At 40.5% G+C, this 25,639-nt stretch overlaps 1 protein-coding gene across 1 annotated transcript; it reads left to right on the forward strand.

Annotated features, from left to right (window-relative positions):
• The first annotated feature begins 2,808 nt into the window (after window positions 1-2,808).
• On the forward strand, window positions 2,809-23,918 carry ptpn9a (protein tyrosine phosphatase non-receptor type 9a). Its single transcript, XM_031564152.2, has 13 exons — window positions 2,809-3,245; window positions 8,036-8,179; window positions 8,290-8,379; window positions 11,241-11,365; window positions 11,534-11,639; window positions 14,967-15,077; window positions 18,019-18,335; window positions 18,611-18,698; window positions 18,823-18,892; window positions 21,016-21,094; window positions 21,505-21,655; window positions 22,098-22,305; window positions 22,743-23,918. The coding sequence occupies exons 1-13, from the start codon at window positions 3,213-3,215 to the stop codon at window positions 22,931-22,933; spliced, it is 1,713 nt and encodes a 570-aa protein (XP_031420012.1). The 5' UTR covers window positions 2,809-3,212; the 3' UTR covers window positions 22,934-23,918.
• The last annotated feature ends 1,721 nt before the right edge of the window (window positions 23,919-25,639 follow it).

Consider the following 25,639-nt stretch of genomic DNA (forward strand, 5'->3'; position numbering starts at 1 on the left):
CAGTGCTGGGTTACCCAGACTACACCCTGCCGTTCCTGCTGCAGACTGACGCTTCAGGGGTGGGGCTTGGCGCTGTGTTAGCGCAGGTCCAGAGTGGACTGAAAAGAGTTATCGCGTATGCGAGCAGGGGCTTGAGCCCACCTGAGACGAGGTATCCCGCACACAAGCTTGAGTTCCTCGCTCTCAAGTGGGCAATCACCGACAAGTTCCTTGACCATCTTTACGGACGCAAGTTGTCTGTTCTTACCGATAACAATCCCCTGAAGTAAGTGATGACCTCTGCCAAACTCGACACCACAGGCCAGCGTTGGGTGTCCCACCTGTCCATATTCGACTTTGATGTCCAGTATTGAAGGGGACAAGACAACTCCAATGCCGACGCCCTCTCGCGCATGTCCAATCAGGAGTTGACGGAAGTCCTGCAGACCTGCCCCCAGCGAGTGAAGACAGGTGGTCCGAGGCATGGAGGCTCAAGCTGCCCAGGAACCGGAAGGGGGCCATGGGTGAAAGTGCTGCTCTGGAGGAGCCTGGAAGTAGTCTGCTGCTGGTCCAGTGAGCCATATGGAGATGTGGGGACGGAGGCACTGCCTGCTATGACCACACAGGAGATACGGGCAGGGCAGAAAGAATACCCCGACATCGGCACTCTCGCACTTCAAGAGCCGGAACCAAAAACCAAGCCTCAGTGAGAGGATGGAAGTGGCCGTTAGTGGGCGACTTCTCCTAAAAGAGTGGAGGAGGTTAGTGGTGAGAAGAGGCATCCTATACCGCCGTGTCAGAGATTGCCATAGAGGAGTGGTGGAGCAGCTAATACTACCAGAGAAGCTGCGGGCAGCCGTCAAAACAGCTCTCCATGACGAAGCTGGGCATTTAGGATTCTACTGGCCGAGAATGTTTCAGGAGATCAAGGCCTGGTGCAAGCAGTGTGAGTGGTGCTGCCTCAGAAAGACCCCCACCACCAATGTCAGAGCTCCCCTTGTCAGTATCCATACCAGTGCCCCCATGGAGCTGGTTTGCATTGACTATTTATCGCGATATCGAGAAGTCTAAGGGTGGCATTGAAAATGTGCTCATCGTCACAGACCACTTCTCCAGATACGCGCAGGCCTACCCCACGAAGGACCAAAAGGTAGGCACAGTGGCTCGGGTACTGTGGAGGAACTTCTTCTGCCGTTTTTGGTTCCCTGCAAAGTTACATGCGGATCAGGGGCGCAATTTTGAAAGTGCAATTGTGAAGGAGCTGAGTAAGTGCACGGGCATCGTTAAAACCCACACCACGCCTTACCATCCCCAGGGCAACGGGACCACGGAACGGTTCAACCGGACCCTAATGAACATGCTGGGGACACTAGAGCCGCCACTTGAAGCCTCAGTGGCATGAACATGTGGATGCCATGATGCACGCCTACAACTGCTCACGTCACGACTCCACTGGATACGGCCCATACTCCCTCATGTTCGGCAGGCGCCCAAGATTCCCAGTCGATCTGATCTTTGGCTCCCTTGCCACTAACAAGCCGTGTCACTACACAGAATACGTCCAGACCTTGCATGACTCTCTGACAGAGGCCTATGCCCTGGCAAATCAGACCTCGCACAATGCTAAAGACCAAAAGAAAAAGTACTATGATTAGAAAGCAAAGAGTGAAGATGATAGAAGGTGATAGAGTCTTAGTCAAAGTCTGTCATGTGGAGGGGAGGCAGAAGTTAGGGGACCAATGGGAGTCACGCCCATACGTTGTGGTAGAGTAGCAGCCCAGTTCGCCTGTGCATGTAGTGCGTCTGGAGAATGGAGAAGCAGAAAGGGTGGTGCACCGAAACCTCGTTACCCAGTGCATGTTCCTCCCGGTGGAGCATGGCGTGGAGTGATCATGGAAGAGGGCCAGGCTCTCTGCGAGGCATGGGAGGCCAGCATGGAATTGGACCCAGAAGGGGAACCAGAGGGTGACGATACAGAGGGAGGTGAGGATGGAGCTATGGCTGGAACAGTAAGTGGAGAGGAGGAGCACACAGACACCGAGCAGGCTGACATGGGGACCGGAGTAATGAGTGAAGGGGAAATGCATGTGACCAGTGGTGGTGCCACCTCCAGCCAAAGGACCAATGCTCCAGCGGGTCGTTGGATAGTAGGAGAGAGGGTGACATATAGACCGCACCTGAGCATTAACCGCAGGGCTGCAGACATTTTACAAAATCAATGTATAAACAGTGGTTAATAGTCGGGAAATGATTGTACCGACGGTGCCATAATATTGGTGTAAATCTTGTGATATTACTCTACCTTGTCAGTCTACATGCTTCTTTGGCTTCTGCCATAGTCTGAGCCGGTTCCATATCCTTCAGCTTGTCAACAAATACACATGTACACTGTCCATTAGGGTGTCTCTAAGCGTGATTTGCATTCTTGTATTTTTGCACTTTTAAGGTAAAAGTGAGCTACACTCTTTACACACTTTAGAGGGAGCTCAGTAGCCGAAAATACCAATTCTCCCGGAATGGGGCTTTAAATTGCAAGCCAAGCACAGACACAGATAAATGGTAATTTCAGATCTTCTCTGGTTTCTGCCTTGGCGGTATTATGCTATGAAACCAGAAAATGTTAGACTCCGGAAATGATGTAGTTAGCGGACCAATCACAGCCTTGCGGGCTGCGTGCGGCTTGCATAGCTTTGTCGGATAGTTAAAAAAATGAATTCCAATTAAAGTAAAAGTAAAAGCCGACCATAAATTGAGCGTTTGCCTCGGTCATCTAAGCCCCCTACAGTCGCAATAGCGTCATTGCAGTCGGCTGCGCTGCATTTAAGGTGGAACGGAAATTCGAATAAGGATCTGCGAATAACGACCTAACTTCAGCCTCGTCCCACAACCAGGGTTGCTGCGTAGCCTGCAGGGCAATTTAACAAAGACGCTTGATAACGCGACTGTACTGTCAATCATAGTCAGTCAAATTAAGTGGACTTTGTGAATAAGTGATCTTTACCTCTATGTCGAAGCGATGGATACATCTGTGAATACCGTAATTGCTCAGCTACCTCGAACAAACCTCTGGTAGAACCATAGATCAGTATTTTGACATGTTATCCGGGTTATTTCAAACCAGCAGATTGGGCATTAGAGAGAGAAAACTTAAACGTAAAGGTTTGCTAAGAAAGACAGGCACTGCTTTCTGTAAGAGGTAGGCTGAATTGTAGCTGACATAACCAAAGAGAAGAATGGCAACGACTTTGACGGCAGAAGAAGAACAGGTAGGTTAATGTTAGCATGCCTAAATAGTTATCTATGTCTTTCTTTAACTAACGTCAGGTTAACTGTTAACTACTATTTAGTTGACCAAGTCCTTCTGAAATCGGTCTCGACTATAGTTAGCTAGCCATGTAGCCTGTTGATGATATCCTTGAGGATGTTTTGTCACAGCGGTTTCCCGTGATAGCGTCATGTTCCACAGAAGATTTTGGGCAATGTTTGTCCTCTGTAACTTGCATATAACCCGGCTTGCTCTATTCGTTGATATATTTATAGCTAAGTAATCTTACTTAAATGTATGGGTGACGTTATGGGATTCGCCTTAATTTAAAATAGTTTGGATAAAGGCTTTGATGGATATATGGTAATGTTAGCAAGCTAGCTCTCTAAGGTAACTTATAGCTTGGGACACCATAGGAGCTAACGTTAGTTATTACAACTACATGTTCTTATACTATATGGACTTAACTATGCCTTTTCACGCAGTGAAAGCATGTGATATTGAAAGTGCATTCAAAAACGTAGCTAAAATCTGGAAGTTTTAATTTTGACGTCGTAACAATGTGGTGCTAATTTGACAGCATCTTTGTTAATCTAGCTAATGTTATCAATATGCTCTTTTTAATATCGCTGAGAATGATATCCGCTGAAATAATAAGGGCTTTGTGGGGAGCGCAACACCAGGTGAACAGTCGACCGTTCTAATTACGCTGTGAAACTTATCTATTAGCTACCGCTAGGTAATCGCTGATATGGGCCTTGTTTAGTGTAGGACCATGTCCAACCAGCTACTTAGCCACGTTAATTATTTTCAGGAGTCAGTAACTTGGACCAAAGGCCTAAAGAATAGCATCCGCTTTAGGGTATCTAGTTGAAGTAAGTAGGCTACTTTAAAAAAAAAATGTTGTTGGAGTAACTTTTTCATCGTAAAGATGTGTGTGTCATGATGTCTAACAATACAACTATCCTATTCGATAGTAAACGTATATTTAAATAGCTAACTTTCACCAAAGAAAAAAATGGCGAAGTGTCATGAATGCTAAAGGACATTTTGGGGGAAACAAGTTTACTAGGCGAAGCAAGATAGAGAGCTTTTGTTTTTATTTAGGCACAATTCCCACTTACATTGAAAGCTGTTAATTAACCGTGTTGGCATCAAATGGGAATGGGAGCCAATGTCGTTGATAAGTCATATTGGGACCATTAAGCTATGGTAGCCAGCGGGTACAGTACTATGCAGTGATCAATTTAGTGACACAAAGATTTACAAATAGCCCGCGATTTGCAAACAGACAGAATGTGATTTATAAATGTCCAACAATTTGCCAATATGCACACAATTTTGTACGAATACAAAACACACCTCTCAAACAAATACAATGTTCTTTGCAAATGCAAGATACATCTTGGTGAAGGACCAGCTTCAAAAATGTAATCAAAGAATGGACAAGTTTTGTATGTCAGTAGAATTTAGTTTTACAAGTGAAACACACTTTTTCCACAAGTACACAGCCCACAACCACAACATTTGTGGATCAGGTAAGGTTTTTGGCAACTTTTTTTTCCTTTTTGGATGCAAAAAATAAACAATTTCTAGGAGTTGCAAATGCAAAAGCACCAAAACAACAGGTGATGCTACAGGTGATGCTACAGGTGCATATGCCTTTCCATTCACCTCATCAAATGGTTGGTGGATCGGGTGAGACAAGAAAGAAAGTTGGTTTGTCTTATTTTGATATGGGTCAGAAACCATTTTGATTTGGTTGTTTAGTTTTCTACTATCTTTGTTATCAGGTATAATTATATATAGCTCTGTCTTCCACATAATGTTAAGGTATATGGCACACATTTTTTTCAAAGCCAGTGGCCTACACAATGAATGTTGATAAGATGGGTGTCAACACAATCTGTAATAGTCCTCCTCCCCATTATCCTTGTTTATAGGAGTCAATTTGGGCGTTTTTATGCGCATTTTCATCTCGTAATGACCCAATAACGACTGGATTTACCATACGGTTATCATATGAATGGTTCTCTTTGCTAATGTGTGTTCTCATGAGCTGTTTTTTTGACTCAGCGACGGTCAGAGACGTGGTTTATTTTGTGTAGGTGAAGCAAGATGGAGAGCTTTTGTTTTTATTTAGGCTCAATTCCAACCTACATTGAAAACTGATCATTTGATGTATGCATGTCCTCTCTGTCAAAGTATCAGTGAGTCGGATCTTTTTGCAGATTTATGTATTCTCCACTTTAGTGAAGGAAAGTCCGTTTTGTGTTGCCTAAATTACATAAATGCCTGAAATTTTCATATATTTTTTTGAATATAAAGTAGTCAAAATGCCTCAACTTGTTCCCATTCACATCCATGAATAAAACGGGCTTGTTAATTCAGTTTAATTAGTTGTAGTTTCTTTAATCATTTTTAAATTTTGTTTCTTTTATTAGTCCTCTTTTGCCAGTAACATTGGCGTTAAATGTATTTTTTGGAGTTTTAATCTTTACTGTTGTACCTACTTTAATGTTCTGTTAGATCAGCCACGTCACTTGACCACGGTGAATCATGAAAGAAGACATTAATCTGGCATTCACCACATAGCTCGATCTCTATCTTGTTAAAAGATTAAATTAAACAAAATTACTTACCCATTATGTTATCCTGCCTTGTATTCAGTTTTGAAATTATAAATGGTATTTGGACATTAAATTCAAATGAATTACAATTTAAGGCACGTTGTTGCATCCTAATGTTTATTCAGCTGTTTGTCAAACACAGAGATAATCTCAAAACAAAAGTCCCTCAAAAGTTCATGCATACTAAAGGGTAGTTTGTGTGGTGCAAGTTTATTATTGGGATTATTGGGGCCAAGTATAAGGCCAGGTATGGTCAACTAATATTTAATATTTAATATTCAGTTTTCTTTAAACAGTATTAAAGGAATAATCATGATTGTTCTGATGAATGATTAATAATAATAAAAAAACCTTTCTAGTCAAAGGTTCGACCTAGCTCTAGTGACCAACCTTTTTATTTTTCAAGTATACTCAGGTCATGAAAATTTGCCTCAAAGGCATGGAAAAGTCATGGAAATGTAGTGGTAACAGTGCATACGAACCATGCTATCAGCATAGCCTTGGACACACTCCTTCATAATGACAATTTCTGTAGGTTGTCTCCAGACTGCGAAATGTCATCACAAAGTGCAGAGGTCATGACTGACCATGCAAGACCAACCTCTTATGGAGTACATAGGGGTACATCAGACGTTCCTGGAGTAGTCAGCTGTTCACAGTTCAGCTACCACAAGGTTTAGCAGGGCATGTCAGAGATTTACATGCAAGGTGCCTGCAAAAACCTTGCCATGCCAGATTACAAAACGCATTAAATTGATTCAAACTGATATAAGAAGTCATTGAAATATTATTTCTTAAAAATATTGAATTCATTATGCATTTCTGGTAAATGGACTGCATTTATAATATCACGCTTTTCTACTCATAGAGCACTTTACATCTTAATGTCTCAGACATCTACCCATTCAAACACTGATGGCGGAGGCTACCATGTAGGCGCTAACCTACACATCGGAAGTGATTGGGGGGTTCAGTGTTGTGCGAATGCACATTTTGACACTTGAAACTAGCAACCCTCCGATTGCTGTAACGTATCCTCTACCTCCTGAACCACTGTCACCTCACAATACAATTTATTTATTGACCAAATGATCCAACATTACGTGAACTTCGTGTGAAAAAGTATGTGAAGCCCTCCTTCTTCTAAAGCAAAGCAACAAGCCAAAGTCTGTTGCACATGAGCTAAAGCTATCATGTGGTGTGTGGGAGCATTGTGCTGACTCAAATTTGTTTGCTCTTAGGGCGGGGCAGGAATTTCACTGGTGGCACGATGGCCATGGCCGTTATCACCCCTCCTTCTGGCCTTGATGCCACATTGGCCTTGGTGCCCTGTGTAATCTGACAAATTAGTTGTTGGCAAGCTAGCCAACATAGCTATCACAATAACATTACAAAGAAGCCGACGCGAGAGCACTTATTACTAGCATCAATGTCCAAGCGTGTTATAACAAGCTTGCTAACATCGCTAATGAGATGTCTTGCTAGCAGCTAAACTTAGCGAAACCTGTTGAAATGTGCTTACTTTGTTTATGACAAACTAGCGAGTCAACAACTTTCCTAACACAGTCAAACATCAAGCCAGTGCAAGACAAGACAAGACAAAGCAAGACAGCAAATAAGTTACTGAATAGTCCAGCAGAAAGTAGACCCCTACCTGGCGGCTCCACAAACTCCATAGTGTTATTTTAAAGTTGTTGTCAATGGCGGCCATCTTGAAAAATGGCTCCCACGGCCGGCATATTGAAAATTCATGATGGCCTGATATCTAATTTTTTCTGGACTGTCTGGCTATTTGTGTACCAAATTTCACGCTTTTATCACAAAGTGCACAATTCTTGTGAACTATCAAGCTAAGCGGCCCCACTACCTACCATGCCCTTGGGGAGGTCACATGGAATGACTCAACTCAAATGCTTTGGAGTTTTTAGAAATGTAAAGAGTGTAAAGAGCCTTTCTTGCTGAAGTCTTTGTAAACTCTGTTCTAGATTCTCTTCTTGCCGTTTAGTATTATATCCACTAACAATCCTCAGTCACAGTCATTCGCAGTGTAAAGACCCTCTAAAATTCTGTTACAGGGCATGTATGACTAGGTCACGACCTTTTGTAAACTCATAAATAGCTGTGAAGTTGTCTAAAAGCAGTTTTGTGTTCCTTTCTTTAGGCTACAAAGCAGTTTCTTGAGGAGATCAACAAATGGACCACGCAGCATGGGGTTTCGCCACTGTCTTGGGAGGTGGCCATCAAGTTTCTCATGGCTCGGAAATTTGATGTGTTCAGAGCCATTGAGCTTTTTCACAGCTACAGGGTACTTGTGTGTGTTATGTTTATTACAGTACAAATATTTTATAGTAACAGTAAACATGTTAAAATGTACTATCGCGTAATCTTAAACCTGCTCTTGGTTTGTCTTGCCAGGAGACGCGTCTTAAGGAGGGCATTGTGAGACTTCAGCCCCAGGAGGAGCCTTTGCGTTCAGAGCTGCTCAGTGGGAAGTTCACAGTTCTGGTGAGTTCTTGTGCGCATATATAAATATGTATTTGTTGTGGTAGAATCCCTACTTTTCACATTAGATGTTTCTGGCTAGACCTGCCCAAAGGGAGGTTTGTCCTCTCTTACTTCCATTCACCACCATGTAATAAACGAGGACTCATAAGCTGCCAGGGGTAACAACCATTTGCACTGGACAGGGGAGCTTTGGGCTTGACCTCTGTGTAGTCATTTTGAGGTAGAGGGGAGCTGGCAGTATTTTGATGTCGAAAGATCATTTTTGTGACTTTGAACTGTTGAAATAGCTACTGTTAGAAAGGATTGTCCTCCCTTACCTTTTTCTGAGAAAACAGTTTGAAGGTAAAGGATTTGAATATACAGTGGCTTGCAGAAATATTCAACCCGCATGAGTCGTCACCATTTTCACAATTACAAAAGATACTTACACATACTTTCCTAATGAACACTTATGCTGTAGTACAGTGGTTCCCTGGTTGTAAGGAGAACCCTAAACAACCAACCACTGGTCAAATTAAAGTATGGCAGTGCTCTTACTGCATATAAGCCTGTCACTAACCTATTTGGTGATGAGTTTCTAGCCTACTTAGATTAGCCTGTTAGAAGGGCTATTTAGCCTAATTATTAATACAAGATACTCAACTTACATGAATCAATCAAAAGAATGGAATCCTACATAGCCATAAAATATGATTTGATATGATGATTTGATATTTATAATACAGGTTAGTCAGTTCAGTCCAGTTCAAAATAGTGCTCTGTCAACTGGTTGATGAGGATCTTACAACAAAAAATTCAAATCTCAGAAGACTCAACATCTTGGTGGAACCTCCAAAGATTCTGATGGTCATTTTGTACCACAGATAAATGGAGACAGGAAAAGTCAGGAAATGGTAGAAAAATCAATGATGCGCCTCTAGGGAGAGAGAGATCACCGCTTGACATAAAGATTCTCCAGCTTCTCTGATTAGAAGAGAGAAAGTCTCAGTTTAAGTATTCAGAGGTCTGAGGGCATTAATCACTGGTCCCAACCTACGTAGGTCACGCTGAGTCAGGAGAATCACCATCATCAATTGTCATCCTGGCACTTTAGAGTAGATGTCTAATGACAAGCAAGCTGGAACAGTGATGCGCTGAACTCACACACATACACTCAGTCCCAGGGACAGGGTATACTCAGAGAGCACACATACATTCAGAAATTCTTCTTAACCCCAATTCTGAATAGAAGTAAATTTAGGACAATTCATTATAAGAATCATGAGAGATTAATACTAATTTACACTCCTTCAGTCCCTAGTAAAATGTTTGACCCAAAATGATCTAAAAATTGTTTTAGTGTTCCTTTTAAGGATCAAATAAAGTGCACTTTTCCGTCTGTTGATAAGAAACGACATTTCTTCACATTCTATGTTCAAGTAATGAGATCTAGTCTTTGACAGGTTTCTCAGCACTGGTTGTGCCTGATCAGAAGGGTTTAGCTTGCTCAAGTAGTGGGTGGTGCTTAGGAAGATGACTCCCAAGATTTAAGTGTTCCCCCTTTGGCAGCGATTTTCGTTCTGCTGTCGGGGTGACCATATTCAAGTTTCCCTCAGTACTATTATAAAAACTAAAATGCAACCACATTTAGTCCTTCTAAGCTGGTTTCAGACATATACTGCAAACCTAGAACTTATCTTGGTATTCACATACCGTATACACATTCACAACCCCTGTATGTGAGAACGCAAATGTCTAAAACAGTTGGACATTAAACGAACCTCACCCTGCCAGCTGCCTAGTACAGGTCTGTGTAACGTCCCGTTAAGCCCATGTGTGACTAGAGCAGATGGTCTGGAGAATTCACAGCAAGCGATTGGGCGTGTTGATGACCCCCCTTGAGACACATTGCTGAAACAAATGAAACATACATGCAGTCACAGTTTTTAGCTTAAACGTCAATACATAGCACAGCCATCTAGCTAGCTAGTTTAACATCAAACAGCAACACCTTCTCACGAATTCAAGAGGAACGTAGTTGTTCATGTTCATGTTAGCTAGTTGTTCATAATACTAGGGTTAGGGTTCGGAATAAAACATTCACAATTGCAAACTTTTTTGAGTTATTGTGGCTAGCTCCAATCCAGCTTTCCCTGAGCGAACTGACTGTTAGTTGTTTAATTCAGTTTAGTCAAACTCCTTTTATAGGCAAGTCTCGCCACTCGACTACCATCTTGGTAACGCCTCCGGGCAACTTTTTCGGGCAAACAAGATCAGGCTCCTTTCTAACTGAATGGGGAGATTCGTAACTCGTACATTACTTGAATCCGCTTTTAAGTATAACAAACGGTGTTCTCAAAACAAACCCACATTGTATGCTGCATCTGGGAGTCTGCTGTCAACTTTGGTTGTTGCTGGGCAGTATTTAATGTGAGTTTTTCAAAGAATGGTAATCAACCACGGTTTTAATGATAATTAAAACATTTGAAAGCGTAATACTCCCCGTCGGGAATTTTACTGTGAAAGTGGTAACTGTTTCATCCCTACAATACGTATATATCATTCTTTATTAGTCCCATTCATGAGCTTTAGCAAACATTCTGGCAGCCTCAACTGCTGCTACATTCATCAAGAATGAACAAAATTAATAATATTGCAATTATATGTTTTAAGCAAAGGATGTCTGGAATAGATCTTCAAGTCCTAGCCTTCACTTGCAATCTTCCTGAACGTAAAAAGATGAATTCAAATACAGCTTGTTTAGATTGTCCTTAGAGCTCGGCTCAGCAGCGGGTACTTAATGTTTTTCAGTGCTTCATCGCCACTTGTATGCCATTTTATTTGAAGACTTCAACTAATTCCGGCTATATTTCTTCTTACAGAGCGTGAGGGATCCTTCTGGGGCTTCCATTGCCCTTTTCACAGCAAAGCTACATCAGCCGAGCAAAACTGGCAATCATGTTGTGCTTCAGGCCCTCTTCTATCTACTGGACCGGGCAGTAGAGAGGTGAGATCTGCATTCTTTAGGATTTCAAAATGATTTAACGACAATGCCACTGAATGTGGTTGTTATAAGACTTTATTTTGTAGTACTTATGGTAGGCCTAATTGTACACCACGAGACACCACATTACTCATGGTTACGACAAATGATTTTCTCTGTTATGTATTTCAGCTTTGAGACTCAGAGGAATGGCCTGGTCTTTATCTATGACATGGCTGGCTCAAACTACACCCATTTTGAGCTGGACCTTAGTAAAAAGATACTCAACATGCTTAAGGTTAGTTGAAGGACATTTTCATCAGTAGCTTAAACTCATATGACAAATCAACGGGATTTCTTTTTGCAACATGTTAAGAAGTCAACAAACTGTGTCTGGATATTTCAGTTATTTTACAAGTTAGAGGTTCTGTTGCAGTTTGTCTACCGCCTGGTAATCTAGTTGAGTTACAAGATTAATGGAATCTACCCCAGCTCAAAGGCCTGCTAATAGTAGAGAAGAATTTAAAAACATATATTTCTTATATATATATTATATTTCTAATATATTCCCAAAGAAGTGGGATGAATGCTGCAAATTGTTAATAGTGTCTAGTCATTGTGTAGGATTTAGTGACATCTAGTGGTGAGGTTATAGATTGCAACTAACTGAATACCCCTCCGTCACCCCTCCCATCCCCTCTGTAGAGCCAGTGTTATGGTTTGTCTGTTCAGGGCTTCTGTAGAAACATACTGATGGCAGGAGAAGAGGACCCACTCCATGTAGATATGGAGTGCTTATTCTAAGCTAACGAAAACACAATGATTTGTAATTACAGGTGATTATACAGTAATGCATATATATACTTATGAATACTATATTCCATATCTACTAATAGAGCCTCTAAATCCAACCCACCACACCTTTAAGTTGAAGCCAGTTTGTTTTCTAAACTCAGTATGGGAGAAATGTGGTACTGGTACCATGGGAACAAATGGCAGTGTCCTCCTGTGGTTATCTAGTCCCTGATGTCTGTAACCCCGTAAGCAACCAAATGATCTACTCCCTTGTGTTTGTGTGGCGGTAATGTAGCAGCAGTATTTTGAGCAACAGACAGACACATCTGTGGTTCAGACTGTTTAGGAGGTCTTTCACTATTTAGTTTTCTCGTCAAAGCACAAAAAACATACGAAAAGCTTTACATTATCACGTGACGAAATATACAAGCTAGCTACCCTAGCTTTTCTCTTTGCAAACATGGCAGAAGCAGAATGGACAAAAACTGCCTGAGGAGACTAAGAAGAGAAAAAGAGCATAACTGAATAATCCTGGGATTGGTGTTCACACGTTGGCAAAACCTCTGTGACATAAAAGGATGCAAGATAGTTGCTGAGCTCTTTCTACTTGACCTGTAAGTAACATTAGCTAGCTTGGTGTGTTTGCTGTTCTTGCAGTAGCGTGCTGTTGTAGCTGTTTGCAAGGCTTGTGGCTGTTGGCTATATCTAAACCATTTAGCTTGCTGGTGTTGGATACACCAGGCTTAGCCTGGATAAGTCTCTTGTGAGAGCGGTTATTTGCCTGCCATTATAGCTACCTAAATTTACCTGGTCACAAGCTAGCTCACTTGTAAGATAACTTGTAAGTTTGTTGTTATGTCATGTTATGTTAACTAGATAGCTGTCTGCCTGATTTTGTGCTTATTTTTGTTGGGGAGTTCATCTTATGCTTAAGGGTTATTCAGTTTCAGCTTTTGTGTGCTGTTACCCCAAACTCACATGTCTACTGATTAAGGCTAAATCTCAAGACTGCAGTAAACGCACCAAATCACGCTACTAAGTTTGAAAAATGTTAAAAATGGGGCGTTACAATTGAGCTATTTTTAGTTTTGCCCTGGTGACCTCATACCATCCTCCCAAACATTCGTCCCCCACGTTTGACGAATAAATGATTCTAATTCTGAGATTTAGGGATCTTAGAGGTACTTCAGATGTGACCATACTCCATCAGAAGGTTTAAGGGGACATCAGAATCAAGGTTATTCTGGGTATTATGGTTTTTTTTTATTATTATTTCAAAGCGGCGTGGGACTATAGTCTACTTTTTGTGTTCTTCTATCTAAATTTGAGTTTTCCAGTTTTCTATTCTAAGGGTATTGCTCTGGTGCTCTCCTTGCTCTGGAGGACCTGTGCCGTCTGCCAGAGGGCAGGAGAGTAAACAGGTGCTGGCGTGGGTGTGATGTGTCTTTGATGTTTTCTTGCCTGAAAACTGAAAGCTTTGAAATTAATAACCTGTTGCACGTATACTGATACTGAGAAAGTACCGCGGTACAAGAGTTTTGAAAACTGTACAATACCAGCATTTTGAAAAAGAAAAACTATAATTTCACTATGCGACTGGCTGTTTGATCTTGCTTATAGGAACCGGTCTCTTTAAGCACAACGCTGACGGCAGTGATGTTGCGCTAGTAGTGTGTGTGATGTTGTAGGAAACAACCCTGACTGAGTTTGTAATATGAGTTACAGCCAGCATGAAGTGAATCAAGAGCCACGGTGGAGAGAGGGGTATATTTTTTTCATTTTGTTCAGACACTAGATGTGAAGAGATGGCAGCAGCTTCAGCAACGCCTGCACTCATTGGGAAGGGCCCGAAGTGGAATATGAAGATATTTGTGCTATAAAAAGTGGACGAAAACGGCAAGCCCCTATACGCTGCAGCACCGTTTTACAAGCGCTGGTTTAAAGTGTGTCTTGCAAAGGGAGGCAACACGTCAAACTTGGCCAAACATTTGTCGGACATCCCGACATATTTAAGGAATTCAAAGACCGACAGGTGATAGTTGACTAGTTCCCCTCCCTGTTACTCCCCAGAGATCGAAAAGCCTCACCGCAGTCATAATATACATATTCATACATGCAGCCTATGCAGCCTTTTCCGCTTGGCGCCCAAATACATAGGTTTAACTTGCCAGCGTATTAGTTCATATTAACACACTTCACCATCTGCCAACTGCTAATATGGTTCCATAAGTTAGAGATTGCAAGAATAGCTCATAGCTAGGTTAACTGGCATGAGACTGCATGTTTTACACACGGTGGTTTGTACGCCATCGTATTCCGTGATAAACAGTCAGGTTGGAAGACACCTGTGACTTTCCCGTTATGGAAGACCAAGTAGGAATGAAAATGTGTTACCTATTCCGTGTTCATGACGTCATGTGCAAATAACAGTGTTGGAAAGACATAACTGCAGTGGGACTTGTTCATCATACCTAGATAAGCCTACAATATGACACAGCCTAACCTATTCCCCGATTATGATATATCTAATCCGTCTCATCAAAATGTTTTCTAGGTATGGTATCAAAGTAGCGAAAATATCATATACATGACGTGTCGTAACAAAAATGTTGGTATCGTGACAACACTACTGTCCGCACGGTAATGTCAATCGCAACTACCTGTGGATTAGACCTTAGTGGCCAGTGTTGCAAACGTCTTGTGAATTTATTCCAGGCAGAGTGTGAAAAGGTAAATTATTGAAGGCTTTCTGGGTATTTACACAAGTTATTGTCTTGCATGTATTCAGTCTCAGTTTGTTCCTCATTTTGAGATGTGCCTTCTTATTTAGGGGGCGTTTCCGGCCAGACTGAAGAAAGTGTTTATTGTTGGGGCACCAGTGTGGTTCCGTGTTCCATACAACCTGTTGAGTCTGCTGCTAAAGGAAAAGCTAAGAGAGAGGGTAAGTGTACTCCAGAGTTGGCAGATGCCTTGTGTTTATAAAGCAACAAGTTACAAAGAACTGAGCAATTAGGAATCCAAAAGCAGCCCGGACATTGTCTCTCCGTCTCCTGTCCTTTCTCCTTTCTCTGCTTCTATTATTGCTTCCACTTGGTAGGAAAGAAAAACTTGTGGTTGGGCCATGATTGCAAGCAATGATAGAAACAATTTAATGACAAAAATGTAATGAGTTTGTTCAGTTAATCTGCAAGTCTTATTTTTATGTCATTGATTTATGTAAGCCGTAATTATGTTTAGAAAGCCGTTAATATAATCTATTCACATCATGTGGGAATAGGAGGTGATGTCATTAATCCGGTGAAGTCGGTCCATCATTCTGCCCTCTTGCAACCTAATAATAATATCAATCCTATGCACCTAATAATATCAATCCTATGCAACCTAATAATAATATCAATCCTATGCAACCTAATAATATCAATCCTATGCAACCTAATAATAATATCAATCATATGCACCTAATAATATCAATCCTATGCACCTAATAATATCAATCCTATGCACCTAATAATATCAATCCTATGCAACCTAATAATAATATCAATCCTATGCAACCTAATAATAATATCAATCCTATGCACCTAATAATATCAATCCTATGCAACCTAATAATAATATCAATCCTATGCAACCTAATAATATCAATCCTATGCAACCTAATAATAATATCAATCCTATGCACCTAATAATAATATCAATCCTATGCAACCTAATAATATCAATCCTATGCACCTAATAATATCAATCCTATGCAACCTAATAATAATATCAATCCTATGCACCTAATAATAATATTAATCCTATGCACCTAATAATATCAATCCTATGCACCTAATAATAATATCAATCCTATACGACCTAATAATAATATCAATCCTATGCGACAGCATAAGTGGGAAAGCGAGCCACAAGATTCCAGTCTTCAAGAAGGGGGAGGGGGGACTTCTCCCCCTTCACTACGTTGATATCAATGTAAGCCCTTGCACCACTAATGTGTCAGAATTGTGGAGTTATTTAATATCACCTGCAACTGGCTGTGATCACTTTGAGCCCAAGACTGGCTTTTAATGGTGAACTGATTTTAAGAAATTAAACTTTGATTTAGGCAATGCAATTAAGAGTTTGTTTGTTCACTGATTGCTACGGTTGCCTAGTTGCTATGGTATGCTATGCTAGCTAGCTAAGGAAACATTTAAATAACGTAGAACGGTTTAAATTGTATTCATTTGCATAAAATGATAGCTAGTTATTTAGAATAGATGATGTCAGGGTGCCTGTGCAGCTTTGCTATTACATTAGGTTTAATTTAGCATCTAGTTGGTTCATATTTACACATCCTAGCAACTGCCAGCTGTTAAGATGGGTAACTAAGCTAGTTAGATAGCTAGGATAGTGAGGTGACTAGCATGAGACTTCAACTATGACTGTGCCATAAATGAGTGCTCTATTCTAGCCATTACACTGGACATCAGTGCTGACGGTGCTGACTGCTTCGCGTCTTGCGGAGGTTCACGCTTAGTATTCCGTAATATACTGTTTCATGTGGGGCTGAAGACGCAGAAACAACGTTGCTGTGATTGACAGCTGAGTGGGAATGGGGATTCAGTATCTATTACTGGTTGTTTTTAGAAACACTTCACTTCAAGCTGATAACCGAATAGAATAGCGAGCTGCTATTAGTAATCATGGCACAGGTTAACTGGCTTGCAATGTGTTTTGTTGTTGCCCAATCTTACTGTTTGGCTGTGTTTGCAACAATATTAGCATTTCCATTAGCATCCCCCAATATCTTTGTTATGGCTAGGTGTTGTTGCCAGCTTTGTCATTTCCAATTGCTCATGTGAAGGCCACAGTTTGCATTTATGGCGGTGGTCTAACAGTGAACTACAACCTAAAACACTAGGGGCTGCCAAAAACACACACATAGCCATTCCTACATAATGGGGCTTTAATTCAGTCACTTTGTTAACTGATGGTTTCATTATGCAAGGCCAGAGATCCAAAATTTAACACATAGTAGATACGACAGTTAAAAAAAAATAAAAAAACTTCATAAAGTACATGTAATGTTAGTGTAACTGGAAAGAGTGCTAACAAAGTAACAAAATAGAAAATGACCTCTCTAGCCCCATGATAAAAGAAACTACAGCTAATCATTAACCACTAACAGGCCCATTTCATTATGGATGTGAATGGGAACAAGTGCAACCCATTTTGGGGCTTTATCACTACCGTAGATAAAACACCATACAATCTCTATGTGCCCTCTAAGTGGTCAACCCATGCATGTCGCTTTGGATAAAAGAGTCTGCTAAATACCGGACATTTACCATTACTTTATTTTCAGTTGAAAATGTCAGGGCATTTATATTGTGCTTTTGGCAACACAAAACTGACTTCAATCAACTGTATTTAATGAAGAACACATTTTTCTTTATTCCTGATTAACCTCTCTAATAGTTTGTCTCAAACTAGCGAGCTAAGTTAGGTAGCATCACGACTACAACAATACAGTAGCCTATTGTAAGCACTATTAAAATCTTGCTTGTTTCCAAACTTATTCCACCAACAAACCTGCGCCTTATAACTTTGATTTGCTTTGGTCAAATGCTTTAATTACCTTTTGAGTGTTTGTGTGAGCTTCTCTGAAGTTCTTGAATTCTCCATCTTGAACTTGAAAACGATGCAACGTATACAAATAATACCAAAATAAGGCTATAGACCAAACACCCAAATACCAATACGGCCTGTACAACTAGTACATTCATTTGTTTCTGGAACGTTATCATAATGTAATCTACTTTCTTCCCTACTTCATGACGGACATTATATTTCTGTTGTCTTGGGGTTTGCGTGACCGAGTATATATTTTTGTATTCCAGGTGCAGATGGTAAAAATGACCGATCTTCCTCAGCACCTTCCGCGGGACTGTCTCCCTGAACATTTAGGAGGGGTACTTCCACTGGATGCTTGTGGCTTGAACAAACATTTATTAGCAACCCAGAATGGAAGGTCTGACCCTGTGGATGAGCTGGTGAGCATCCCAGTGGACGGCGTCTCCATCCACACTGTAGGCCCAGAGGCCTTGAGACTTCAGGAGCTGATGGACCATGTGGGGGCGCTCCATCGGCCTGGCATCTATGCAGAGTATGAGGAGATCCGTAAAGAGGCGCCGTCTGGCACCTTCCACTGTGCTCTGTAAGTATGTTACTCATGCCAGTAGTTATGTAAGGTGCCAACAACACCAAGGTCATGGATTAGATACACAGAGAGCACACACGCTGATGGAAAAATAGAATACCTGTACTATGCTGTAAGTTGCTTTGGATAGAGGTATCTACCTAACTGAATACATTTAAATGTAGTAGCCAATTCATTGTTTGAAACAGTTTTTTCAAGTTAAGTCAAGTTTCTGATGAGTGATGTGTAATTTGAACAAATACAACCAAGCCTGTTTTTTGTTTTTTTAACAGAGCTCCATACAATCAGGACAAGAATCGGTATGCAGATGTTCTTTGCTTAGACCAAACACGAGTTTGCCTCAAAGCCAGGAGAAATGAGGTGTGTAGATCAAACCTTTAGATCAACCTTCTGTTGAATTTGACATTTCTGTATTTCATGACTGTAGTGATCTCAGGCAATATATTACGCTTGTTTCTCACTGCTTGTGTTATTTCCACTACAGAGATCAGACTACATTAATGCCAGCTTTATGGATGGATACAAACAGAAGAATGCCTATATCGGCACGCAAGGTGTGGTTGAAATATTCTTAACTAGCTGGAAATCCATTGGGCTGAAAATTGTCAAAAAAGTAATTGCAATTGATTTATTTTTATGAATACACACTAAAACAAGAGATGAGAGAATTTGTAGACATTAAGGAGTTATTTTATTGCATAATATGCTGTTACACACAGCTAGTGTTGTCACGATACCAACATTTTTGTTTTCGATACGATACTTAGTCATGTATTTCAATACTTTTCAATACCATTCCTAGAACACATTTTGATGAGACTGATTAGAGATATCATAATCTAGGAAGAGGTTATTCCAAGAAATATTATAGCCTAATGTTGCACAAAAAAGAGGGAAAAAAGAATTCCAATGTATGAAACATGAATGGCCAAATCTCTGTATAAAATCACATTTGTGACTTTGCTAGAGATGCATGTGTGCATTAATTAATGGGGAAGCTTGGGGCATATGCATGATTGAAAAGTCTCTTTGCAGTGATTTGCATACGACGTCATGAGCCCCTTTCACATACAAAATCCAGTATCAGGTAAAAACAACACGGAATAAATAACATTTTCATTCCCACTCAGTCTTCCATAATGGTCCAGTCACAGGTGTCTTCCCACCTACATTTGTACATTTGTACATTTACATTTAGCAGACGCTTTTATCCAAAGCGACTTACAAGGATGTATACACATTTTACATTTTTTACACTGATGGCACACTGCACATCAGGAGCAATTAGGGGTTCAGTGTCTTGCTCAAGGACGCTTCGACAGGGAATCGAACTAGCAACCTTCTGATTACTAACCGACTTCTCTACCTCCTGTACCACTGTCGCCCCACCTGACTGTAAATCACAGAATATTACAAAGCACAAACCACCGTGTCGAGAACGTGCAAGGTCTCATGCTATCTCCATCTTAGGGAACTATCTTAACAGTTGGTAGCATGCTAGGGTATGTTAATATGAACTAATTAGCTGCCAAGTTAAACATATGTATTTGGAAAGCTGCACAGGCACCCGAGGGGTTTCTGCCTTTTCATATAATAATAATTTTATAATTATATATTATAATATACAACCATATAATTGTAAAATTAAACTGAGGAGACAGTAACTTCGGCTAGATAACTATCTATCATTAAATGCCATTTAAACTGTTTAAGGTTATTTAAAAGGTTCCTTAGCTAGTTAGCTAGCATAGCAACTAGGCAACCATAGCAACCAGGAAATGCTGCTTGCTGCATAGCCTGAAGCAGTTTTCATTTCTCGAAATCAGCTCACCAATAAAAGTTTTTGGGTTCAAAGTGATGCGGATGTTGTTAAATGGCTTCACATAGACATCAAACAATCCTGAGAGAAACACTGGGACATCAATAGGGCAAGGGCTCACTCTGATATACCCCCTTCCTCGAGAGGGCGCAAAGGGATTGATTATCGGTTTGATTTCACAGTTTGCTCCTATTCCCACTCGACACCATTACAGCATAACCGTGATTAAATAAACATTTGTCAATAGGAATGGGGTAACATTAATAGTTGACTTTCAGCATCACATCACGAAAATATTTAGGCTATGTATGAATATGTATATTATTAGGCTTTTCAATCTCTCAGTATTTCTTTCATGGATACAAGGGGAGTGAACTAATCAACTATCACCTGTCATTCTTAGAATTCCTTAAAAAGAATGTCCAACAGATGTCTGACTAGGTGTAACATGTTGCCTCCCACAGTGGTGCTGCCATGTTTTGGGGCTACTTTAGAGCTGAAATATCTCACATATTCCGTTTCGGGGCCCCTCTTTGTCAGGGAGACAAGGTGTTGCTGAAGCTGCTGCCATCACTTCAAGTTTAGTCTCTAAGCAAAAGTGAAAAAACTCTCTCTCTCTGCTCTTGACTCACTTCACACTTGCTGCGGCTCATATTTCGAACAGTCCAGGATTTTTCCCGCAACGTATGGGCCAGATCAAATAGCCATTCACATGATAAAAGTATCCGGTTCTTTTTTCAAAATGCTGGTACTGTACTGGTATTAAACTCTAGTACTGTGGTACTTTTTCAGTATTAGGATATGGTTAAACACTACACACAACAATTATTAATGTTTATTACAACTTTTCTATTTCAGGTCCCCTTGAAAGAACATATGGAGATTTCTGGAGGATGGTGTGGGAACAAAATGTTCTTGTTATTGTTATGACTACAAGGTAAGCACAAATACTACTAAACAGGAATCTGAGTTTACTATCTGTGACATTATAACATCTTAATCCAGGGGTTGCCCAACCGTTTTATTGAACCAAGATCTAGGCCTGTTGCCAGTTTGCCGAGATCTACCAGTCCAAATAGGGACCCGTAGTTATTACTGTACTACCTACGTTTTAAGGTTAAAATGCACACAACAAACATGATCAAAATGAAAGACGAACACTCCAAAAAATATGAACGGAAAACAGCCCCAAAAACATGTGATGCTGATATGGTTGACTACTTTAAAACTTGGTATTGAATAATACAGAATATTTCAGTACTTATTAAATCAGCTCATTTGAATGAATGGATTGATTTTTGATATCATGCCGGTAAAAAAATGTTGGAATGTGTCTGAAATGTACAGGACGGATGAGGGCGGTAGAAAGAAGTGTGGCCAGTACTGGCCCTTAGAGGAGGGTGGGCAGGAGGTGTATGGCCCCATCGCAGTAGTCAGCCAGCGAGTGGAGAAGCATTCCCACTACAATAAGACCACTCTAGAGCTGCACAACACTGAGGTAAGGGGACCACTCTTTATGGAAGATAATACGTGTTTTACAAGAGACCAGCTGTATTAAATCTCACAGTTCCAGGACAGATTGATCGCATTTACATTACATTTGTATTGGGCGTACTGATTTGTCCAAAGTGACGGTATTGTACAGACATGTGTGCTCGTTGGGTATCGAACTTCGGCACCTTGCTCTATGTGTTGAGCTGCAGGAACAAGGAAATTGACACTAATGTTAATGGTTCAGCAAATGTCCAACACAAAGGAGGCTAACCTGTCTACAAGTGTCCTGAACATAAAAGAGCACCATAGCCAAGAGCCTTGACTCTGTCAAATAATGATAATTATAATGAGGTCGGGTGTGTGGAATATATGACATAACTCATGAAAAATATATTTTTGTAAAAAGTCTGTAAAAAGGTTTGAAGCATTCCCTGTGTTTTGTCCAGAACTGTGAGCAGAGACAGGTGGTGCATTTCCAGTATCTAAGCTGGCCAGACTATGGTGTGCCGACCTCTGCTGTAACACTCATCGACTTCCTGGCTGCAGTCAAGAGGCACCAGAAGAATGCTGTAATAACCATGGGTACACAGTGGAGTGGACATCACCTCGGCCCTCCAGTAGTGGTCCACTGCAGCGCAGGAATCGGCAGAACAGGTTCGTTTTCATCTGGTGTTTTTTTTTTTTTTTTTTTTTTTTTTTTTTTTTTTTTTTTTTCAGCGCCATTTCCCTTGGGTATGACGTGTGGTGTGTGTGTGAAGATTTTTGCTGGTAAACAATTGTTTGCAGGGTCCATAGTAACACACAGGTGTCTCTCTGGGTTTATCATACAGTGGCTAGCTTCCAGACAAGCATTCCAGTGTGTGTTATTCATGATGACTCTCTGGTATTCCAGTGTGTGTTATTCATAATGACTGGTATTCAAGTGTGTCTTATTCATAATGATTCTCTGGCCCTTAGAATGATCTTTCAAGGATTTGAACGTAAATTTGACTTCCTACTTTGTATGCTCTTTTATTGCTCTGTGACTGGATGGATACTGGAAGATATGTTGGCTCCTCTCAAGACTACTAACGATTTCCTGTCTTTCTCAGGTACTTTCTGTGCTCTGGACATCTGCTTGTCTCAGCTCCAGGATGTTGGGACGCTGAATGTGTTTCAGACAGTTCGCCGGATGAGGATGCACAGAGCCTTTTGCATCCAGACCCCAGAACAGTACTACTTCTGTTACACTGCCATTATTGAGCATGTTCAAAGACAGGGATTGCTTATAGACAGCCAGTGATCTCTACAGAGATCCCCCCCCCACCCACCCCCTCACATTCCACTGGACTAATGGAGGCTGCAGGAAGCCATTTTAGAGTCGCTCCAACATTCCACTGGACCAATGGAGGCTGCTGGAAGCCGTTTTAGGGTTGCTCCAACCATTTTACCGAGCCAAGTGGCATTTCTTGAATGAAGATTGCAGTGAACTGAATGCTTATTTCAGCACAAATCTGCAAAAATGTAGGAACTGGAGAAAACTGACGTTAACTTCTCCTTACTTAATTAACTACTATAAAGGAATGTCTACTGTACCTGTAATGCTGAGGCGTTGAATGATGGTCGTGTATAATTATATGATTTTCCTTTTAGTAGGTCTGTTTGTCACACATATAAGTCTATACATGTGAGTGTATGTGTTGCTGCTAGCCGTATGTATTGACGGTAACAGAATTATCAAGCAGTTTCCATTAGTTAAGTGTAGCTTCAAAGCTAACCATCACCATGGGCTTTGTTTATATGCGTCATGTACCTCTCAGAAAGTGCCATGTATTTGTCTTTTAATGAACTATACAACATGAATCTTTAGGCACACAGATATATAAGGATTAAGATTGCTATAGAAATTATTCCTCATAATTGTACCAGACTCCTCTATCCTAAGGATCCGCCATCGAGTTGAGACAAGGATGTTCTGCCTCTAGATTGCTACTTATTTTAATATTGTTTCCTTGAGAAAGAAATGACTCATTTAAAACCCACCATATTCAGCCATTTAACCACTAATTGTACTGAATAGATAGACAGTAAGAGTTCTGTGTTACTGCTCTCTGTTCTGTGTTAGTCAGATCACATCTAAGTTGAACCAAACTCATTTTTTGTTTGCAACTAAATATGCATGTTTAAGGACCATTTGTTTTGCTTTAGGTGAAAATTACAAAGCAGATATTTAATCCTCAGTAAATGTATACTGTCTAATGCAAGGTATAAAATGAAGTGGACATAAATACAATTGTGTGTGTTTGCTCTTTATATAATTGCATACTCTGGATGCAAAGTCTAAACAATACGATTGAGACTCGTCAGTAGAGGCATCTTGCTATTGACTTAATGTATTTATATTCTATTTATTAGTTTGTTATTACTTAGTGATTATATACAATACTTACTTCATATAATTCTAGTGGTACATTTACTAAATGTAGTGGTAGACAGGAAATCCAGTCAACTCGCCAACAATAGCTGAGAACCCAGGATTCGGTTTTGTTTCAGATGAGTGTGACTCCTGTCTATGTTATAGCACTATACTATACTACTAGGGAAAGGGGTTCCAACAATAATAATAGCTTCTATTAGTAGTCTCCATCACAGGTGTAACTATTGTTGTAACAATCGGCTGTCAGGGGCCCATGTGGGAAGGCAATTTCATTTTGCTGCTTTATTATTGGAGGCGGACCCTTTCGCCCATCACAGTCTTCCACTCAGTAACAATTCAACAATATCACTAGAATAACTTGTAATTGTGAAAGCTATATATACCACCTTGCGTATAACACACACAGTTTTGAGTCATAGCCTATTTTTATTTACTTTCTTAATATTTAAATATTCCAACCCAGGTCCAAGTAAGTGTACATTTGTATTTCTTAAATACTTGCTTTTAGTGCACTCGAACATGCTACTGAAAAGTACACTTTTACTACTCAATGTGCTTTGTTATACTTTTAAGAAATATGATGATACATAAGCATATTTGTAGCAATAATAATATTGTAGTATATTTTCTAAAAACATTTATTTCACTCTTAAAATATCTTTGTCACACTGTAAAAGAATTCACACAATAGCAATAGCAGAAATTAAACTTGATATAGCCAGCAAATAGTTAAATCAGAAGAGAGTCGGTTTGTTTAGCAACTCAAAATTGCATGTATGGTTCAATTTGTGTAGTATATGTTCACACAATGTAGTATATCAAGTTAAGAAACTGAACTGTCAAATACTAGCTTCTGCACATGCTCAGATGACCGTTACATCGGCTCTACCTTCACTTCTTTTCCAAATGTCTCTGTCTTTTCCAATGGTTCATTACCAGTTCCAGAGCAAGTTAGAAACGCAGAGGTTTGTAAACGGACTCAAGTAAGTTATCTAAGAAGCTCCCAATGCGTATATTTGATTCAAAATTTTTTTTCAGTATATCCTCAGTTTGCTAAGAAGATGTGCAGGGTAACTGGTTATAGCCAGTGTAGTTAGAGTGATGAGAGTGGTCCAGTGTAGTTAGAGTGATGAGAGTGGTCCAGTGTAGTTAGAGTGATGAGAGTGATGAGAGTGGTCCAGTGTAGTTACAGTGATGAGAGTGGTCCAGTGTAGTTACAGTGATGAGAGTGGTCCAGTGTAGTTACAGTGATGAGAGTGATGAGAGTGATGAGAGTGGTCCAGTGTAGTCACAGTGATGAGAGTGATGAGAGTGGTCCAGTGTAGTTAGAGTGATGAGAGTGGTCCAGTGTAGTTAGAGTGATGAGAGTGGTCCAGTGTAGTTACAGTGATGAGAGTGGTCCAGTGTAGTTACAGTGATGAGAGTGGTCCAGTGTAGTTGGAGAGTGATGAGAGTGGTCCAGTGTAGTTACAGTGATGAGAGTGGTCCAGTGTAGTTACAGTGATGAGAGTGATGAGAGTGGTCCAGTGTAGTTACAGTGATGAGAGTGGTCCAGTGTAGTTACAGTGATGA

The sequence above is a fragment of the Clupea harengus genome, chromosome 3, assembly GCF_900700415.2.
Source record: "Clupea harengus chromosome 3, Ch_v2.0.2, whole genome shotgun sequence".
Taxonomy (NCBI): Eukaryota; Metazoa; Chordata; class Actinopteri; order Clupeiformes; family Clupeidae; genus Clupea; species Clupea harengus.

Coding starts and splice junctions, on each gene's coding strand:
- ptpn9a (XM_031564152.2), top strand. CDS start 3,213: ATGGCAACGACTTTGACGGCAGAAGAAGAACAG. Junction 11,640..14,966: donor AGATACTCAACATGCTTAAG/GTTAGTTGAAGG, acceptor CTTCTTATTTAG/GGGGCGTTTCCGGCCAGACT. Junction 18,893..21,015: donor TGCCTATATCGGCACGCAAG/GTGTGGTTGAAA, acceptor TTTCTATTTCAG/GTCCCCTTGAAAGAACATAT.